We start from the raw sequence: 6,936 nt of genomic DNA, 5'->3' as shown, positions 1-6,936 counted from the left end.
GAGAAGGGAGGCACCGTAGGGTATGAAGGACAATTTGTTTTCCATCCTTGATGGCTTTCCCTTGAACCCTGGGCCAAGGATGCCTCTTGGGGGAAGGAGGTAAGGAGAAGGAGGAGGAAGCTGCTCCATCAGAACCCTTGAGATAACATGGATCTGGTGCAGAGCAATATTGCATCTATAGAGATTCTCCATCCTCCAGGTCACAGTTGCCCCAAATGTGCTTTTTTCAGGAGGCAACTGGACTTCCTTGTTTTGTTTTTTTATTTTGAAGACGTTTCGCTTCTCATCCAAGAAGCTTCTTCAGCTCTGACAGGATGGTGACGAATGGAAGGACTGATACTCCTTGCAGACAGCTGGTCATTTGCATCCTTTTAGAGAGTTACTGAGGCCACTTGGAGGTTTCTCTGTGTCCTCAGGGTCACCTGAGTAGCACTCCCAGTTCCTGCAGTCTGTAATTTTTCCTCTGGAAATCCATTCCTACTCCCACACCATTCCAAGGGTGTTCATCCAAACTGTATAGCTAAAAGTCTGTAGAGATTCCCAGTCATCCAGGTCACTAAACAAACTGCTATAAGTCAAGGACATCCTGTAGATGGAGGGCCAGCCATTCCCATTTTCACATTTCTTCTGAGCCATAGACTTTTTAGAGAGGTCTGAACTGCTGCTCTGGAGATTCAAATTATTGTGAGGACACTACAGTGCCCACCGTTAACCAAGGGTTTGGTTGCTGCCTCCTTTGCACAATGCAAAATCGAAGACAGAGGCCCTTATCTGATTCCTATTTAATCATTGATCCCTTTTCCTAGGGAAATGGGGTCTCTAATTCTGTGAGAGCAAGACTAATAGATCTTTAACTCAGAACACCAATACTCATAAGTATTGTGTGTGGAGGAGGAGGGAAACTATTGCCATCCCTAGTCCTTCTTTTCATCAAACTAGACATACCCAGTTCCAAGCAACCGTTCTTCATATGTTTTAGCCTCCAGTCCCTTAATCCTCTTTGTTGCTCTTCTCTGCCCTCTTTCCAGAGTCTCAACATCTTGTTTGCATCGTGGCAACCAAAGCTGGATGCAGGATTCCAAGTGTGGCCTTACCAAGGCCTTATAAAGTGGTATTAACACTTCACATGATCTTGATTCTATACCTCTATCCAGGGGGATAAATCAAATACCTCTGAAATCACATCCACATTACATGGATTTTTGGAATTTTGATCCGCTTCAAATGCATATTTTTAAAAAATGATTCAGTTACTGAACGTAAAATTCTGCTAGGAGCAGCTGTCCCATAGTACTCTAAGCTGGCAGATGTTTTCCTAAGTGTTGGTGTTAAAAAGAAAATGCATGTGGGAGGATTAGTGAGCGCCAAGTAGGTAACTTAAAAAGCAACTTTATAGAAAACACTATCCCGGTGATTTGATGCCAAAGACTTTAAAAGAGCTAAGAATGCCTGCAGAAGTATAGGATTAATGCCGTATGTGATGTCTTCTACCGCCCAGGAAGGGGGATTTAAGAACAGTTTATAGGGAAAGGGGTTAAGCTATTGTAGCAAATTGAATTTTTCTTCCCATCAATTATTAGTCAATAATTCAGGCTGTTTCCTAAGTGGGGTAGGAAGATCACAACATTTTTAGCATCCTTTGTTCTAGGATTATTCTATCATTTTCCTGTTCCTCCCCAGAAAAGTTATAATTCCAGTTGTTCATCTAGCAAAATCATTTTAAATTCTACCTGTCATATCAAACCTTTCCCCTGCAAAATGATGTAGCTTTTCAATTCTATCATAGAGTCATAGGGCTGAAAGGGACCATGACTGTCTTTTGGTGTAACCACCTTCCCCCAAGGCCTCACAATAGTTGAGAGTTGAAAAGAAGATAAGGTCTACTTCAAAGGAAGGAAGGAAGGAAGGAAGGAAGGAAGGAAGGAAGGAAGGAAGGAAGGAAGGAAGGAAGGAAGGAAGGAAGGAAGGAAGGAAGGAAGGAAGGAAACGAAACATCACTCTGTTTCCAGGCTAAAGGTAGCCTTGAATCATGATATCTCCAGTCATAGCCAACACCCACAGGAGGCAAGTGACTTCAGTCTCATCTTCATCTCAATTGGTGGAAATCACATCAACCTGTTGTAGCAGTTCCAGGGGTGAAGCACCTTTTGTGATACTCCACAAAAGTGGTACATCTTAGAAGCAATCACCATCATGGTCAATGGAAAGAAATGAGATTTATTAACAGGTCCCAGAGTAGGACTATTTCTAACTCTTTGCTGAATAGGTAAATTCTTGAAGGACAATTTTGAACTGAGATGGAACAGATTGAACACCAACTCCATGTGTGTTTTGATACGAAGCTAATCTGAAAAAATCATGGATACTTTAGAGAAAATAAAAGACTACATGCTACATGCTTAGCATGAATATTTTGGCCCTCGGAGTCCTGCTGTCATTCTCCATCATCATCAACATCATCATCATCATCTGGCATTCATCCTATCAAATTTCACATCAGCTTTCCGAAGTAGGCTATTGTATTCCCCCCCAAAAAATTTGGGGTGGTAATATTAGCAAGAGACAGATGCTAACTATTCAATCTGGGGGAAAAAATGAAACAGTTGAAGAAAATGCACTTGTCACAATATCCAGCAGATTAATTGTCAAGCACAATGGAATAATGTTAATAAAATATGCAAATTAGATACAGCCTTTGGGCTCATGATTGGCTTCCGTAGGGAATCTTGGCATCTGAGAACATATTGCCTAGCTGGGTTCTTTTTTAATTTAGCAGCCTCAAAATAATCTTCACAGCATGAAGGGAAATTTGAAAGACTTTTAAGGGAGGGAAAGAAAAAACGCTGAATCGTTTTCATTTGTCCTACTTCACGTTGGTGTTTATTAGTCAACCAACCATATAGAGTAAACAAATCTGACTGAAGGCTGCAGTTAATCGAAGATTTCTCTTTGGAACATTGCCCCTAAATCACTTTGGGGTGTCCTGGTGAGATTTGGGGCTAAAAGATAGGAATTTAAAGCAATTTAGAGTATATTTATTTGTTTAAAAGGGGCTGAGACCATCTTGAAAGTACGCTGAGTAAGAAGAATGCATCTCCAACAAGTATATTGAAAGAGACCTACTGAATCAAGATGGCCGATCAGGATTTTAATAGTTAATAGTTTGAGGTTCCTCCTGGGGTATCCGTGCTAAGAATGCCCAGGGAATTCTGGGAAATATACTTTCAACTATCTCTTAGATATCCCTGATCTCTTCCCCTCCCAAGAAGGAAACAGTGAGCAAACTGGTTGGAAGCTAGACAGCAATTGATCATCCATGTCTAGCGATGGGAGGAATCAGGTCAAATGTATGTTTAGGTATAGTTAAATGTTTATGGAGATATCGTTGCATTTTCTTTCTCTGACTTTTAGTTCCATGGTACAGTGCTAAGATAGAAATAGGGAAATCCACCCGACGTTGGTTAGGCTGTGGTTCCAAGGAATCACCAAGTGGTCTTCTTCACCAAGACCACTTCCACCAACACAGGCAGGGTAAGCCACTTGTATATAAGCAGAAAGCAAACCTCACTCCCTTCTAGCACTGATGATGTTCCCTAGTTGGGTTGTGAAATGTCTGCAAGAAAATAGCCAAGCGCAGACGTCCCAAAGTTGCTTTTGTTTCACTTCACATCCAAGAAACTTTTTTTTTCAGTTCTGAAGAAGAACTGAAGAAGCTTCTTGGATGAGAAGCGGAATGTTTTCCAAGAAAAACCCAAGAAAGTCCAGTTGCCTTTTGGAAAAAGCACCTTTGGGACAACCATGAGTTGGATAATTGAGAATTCCCATAGTCATTTATCCAAGCTCAGAGAGCACCAAGGACTCTATGCTTAGACTTGTTTGATCAAGTTGACTAGATTTTTTGATCAAGATGACAAGGACTCTGCACTTAGACTTGTTTGATCAAGTTGGCTAGATTCACAACCAACGGTGTGATAGAAATCAAATCAACCAGGTCTTTATCCTTTTCCCAGGAGCACAGAAACGCCATCCCCTATGTCTCTGAGCCCCTCACCCATCAGCAACCTTGGGAGTACCACAAGCACGGCAGGCTCCTCTTCGGTGGGGACTGTCAGCATCCCCCAACGGATCCACCACATGGCTGCCAGCCATGTCAACATCACCAACAATGTCTTGCGGAGCTACGAACATTGGGACATGGCTGACAAACTGACAAAAGAAAACAAAGGTATCTCTTCCCTTTTTCTCCTTCTGCTTTGAGATCTACTGAGGTTATGTTGGTAATGATTGGACCCAGCATCTCTTGCCTTGCATGCTGGTTCCCTGATTTGCTTTGTTACTGTTTGTGGTGAGGATTACGCTTCACCAAAGGGGGAAATCGATGGATGGGAAGTCCCAGCACATTTGTGTTTTTCTTCCTCCTAGACTCACTCCTGTGAAGTATATCAGCCAGGGCTCAGAGTGTGAAGAGGATTTGAGAAAAGGAAGTGTGAGAGGACAGGAAGGTGCCCTGTCCCCATAAGGCCATTCTTAAACAGAGCCAAGTGAAAGACCAAGCTACGCACACAAACACCCTTATAAAATACAAAGGCTCACTAAAGGGTCAATATTTGCTATTATATATATGGGCCCATGTCTGAACTCAGACAAGATCATGGAAATTTAGCACTCTTGCCAAGGTTTCATCCATTATTGTTGATCCCTGTCCAAAACTGGAGATTCTGAAATCCTACAAGTCTGTTAGATGCACGTTCTGAGATAGATAGATAGATAGATAGATAGATAGATAGATAGATAGATAGATAGATAGATAGATAGATAGATAGATGATAGAAGATGATGATGATGATGATGATAGATAGATAGATAGATAGATAGATAGATAGATAGATAGATAGATAGATAGATGATAGATAGATAGATGATAGATAGAATAAGGTAAGGTAAACATACAGACAGATAGATAAAGATAGATGAGAGATATATGATATAGATAGACAGGTAGATAGATACGGTAGATAGATGACATATATAAATAGAAGACAGTTGGAAGATGGATAGATATGGGTTTATAGGAGAGAGAGGGAGGGAGGGAGGAAGAGAGAGAGAGAGAAGAAAATTGGGAGCATAGAAAACTAACCAATAAATTCCATGCCAACCCACAGTAGATGAACAGAAAATAATACTTCTCTCTATTTTTCAGAGTTCTTCATAGACTTGGACTTGGTGATGGGTCCATTGACACAACACAGCAGTATGACCAACCTGGTCCGTTACATTCGTCAAGGACTCCATTGGCTTCGCACCGAAGCACACTTGTTGTAGTGATGGCCACGCCCCCCCTGTCACAACTCCATCCTGTTTCCTTCCTCGGCACACAGGTGATTCCCTGATGGACAGCCACTTCCTCCCGTAACTGTATTCATAGAGTTTAATTTTGTTGCCGTCTCTCTTTCTGTCTTATACAAAACACGAACTATTCTATCTGTCCGAAGTGGAATTGCCATAAATGGGAAATGTAGCTTCCAAGCAGGGTACGTGTTCCTCCTGTTGAACCAGCGTCGGTTATTGCCTTGGTCTACGAATTTCTACGAATCCTGCCAATATTGACATCTGTAACCCGCAGAATGGTCATTCCCTGCAGTATTGCACTTTGATCCAGAAGTATATTTGGGGAGAAAGGGTTCATAACATTTTGAGGGCCCTTTCCCAAAAGTTCTCACACCTGCCAATCAATGCAGAGAAACTCCCTCTTCCCAACACTATGTTGACCTTCTGAGACAAACCATCGCTGTCCTCAGCTTAGTCCTGACTTGTTACTTGACAAGAGATAATTGTTACCATTGCAGAAGTGTGGTCCTTAAACAAGTATAAGGTCAAGCGCTTCCACACTGACATGCACATACACAAAAGCCCTTGGGAGATGTCTACAGAGAGGCCAGTCAGCTGTCACATTTTGTAATTCTGCTTGGTGGGTCTCCCTTTTTGAGGGGCTACAACCATGCCCTTTTTAAATCTATTTCACCAACATGGAAGACTTTGAAATGAAAAAGATATCCAGTAATCTATGCTGTAGGACTCATCCCGATCTCTCTCTCTCTCTCTCTCTCTCTCTCTCTCTCTCTCTCTCTCTCTCTCTCTCTCTCACACACACACACACACACACACACACACACACACATCAAAAAATTAAGGATGAGATGGGTTGTTGTTTTTTGTTGTTCTAAATATGTGGGGCATCTCCACAAATTACCATAGGTTCAACTACGGTACAAGGTAATCTCATTTAATTGAACCATTTGTGGGTGGAGGATGTCCATTAGATGTAATTACCACAGCAATGGATGACATAATGGAAATGAGGCCAATTGTCTGAAGATGTCCTTAAGTGAATGAAGCTGTAATATTATGCCAATGACACACATTGACCCTCGTTGCCTCGTTTGCATAAGGACATCAATCATTGCTGAAAGATATGTTGAAATGGTCTCCTCTAGACTTCTTGGGAAGGGATGGACTTGTGAACTGTTTCAGAGTCTGCTCTAGAGTTTTGTTAAAAGCAAGGTTTCACTGTATCACTTCAGAGGGATGTCTAAATGGAAGAGCCTGCTAAATAGTTTTGTTAAAGCAAGGTTTCACTGTATCCCAACATGTGCTGGCTGGGGAATTCTGGGAATTGAAGTCCAGCGGTCTTGAAGTTACCAAAGTTGAGAAACAGAGCTGGAGGGTTCTCAACTATGAGGGCCTCATGTCCAAACCTACTGAGAAAGCTCAGTATAATCGTTGTAATGACTCCCTTTCTAGGAATAACCTAGAGAGGGGTTGGGTGGTTGTTGTTGTTTTTTCATTCCTTACTACAGTGATCCCCAACCTTTTTTATGCCGCGGCCCGGTACCGGCATCAGCTGGGCGCCACGGCCCAGTACCGGCATCAACTGGG

General features: G+C 42.0%; 1 protein-coding gene across 2 annotated transcripts in view; it reads left to right on the top strand.

Annotated features, from left to right (window-relative positions):
- The window catches only part of AFF2 (ALF transcription elongation factor 2), a 247,666-nt gene extending 242,214 nt beyond the window's left edge, over positions 1 to 5,452 (top strand). For both annotated transcript variants that reach the window (XM_087972231.1, XM_087972230.1), the window contains exons 20-21: positions 4,011 to 4,225; positions 5,201 to 5,452. In XM_087972231.1, coding sequence (XP_087828357.1) covers positions 4,011 to 4,225; positions 5,201 to 5,322 — 337 coding nt within the window. In that variant the 3' untranslated portion in view covers positions 5,323 to 5,452. The remainder of the gene's footprint in view (positions 1 to 4,010; positions 4,226 to 5,200) is intronic.
- The last annotated feature ends 1,484 nt before the right edge of the window (positions 5,453 to 6,936 follow it).

The sequence above is a fragment of the Notechis scutatus genome, chromosome 10 (genome assembly GCF_049901735.1).
Source record: "Notechis scutatus isolate UNSWTSFEM ecotype Mainland chromosome 10, rNotScu1.2, whole genome shotgun sequence".
NCBI lineage: Eukaryota > Metazoa > Chordata > Lepidosauria > Squamata > Elapidae > Notechis > Notechis scutatus.
Note: the sequence above shows the minus strand (reverse complement) of the source record. Positions and strands in the feature narration are given on the sequence as shown.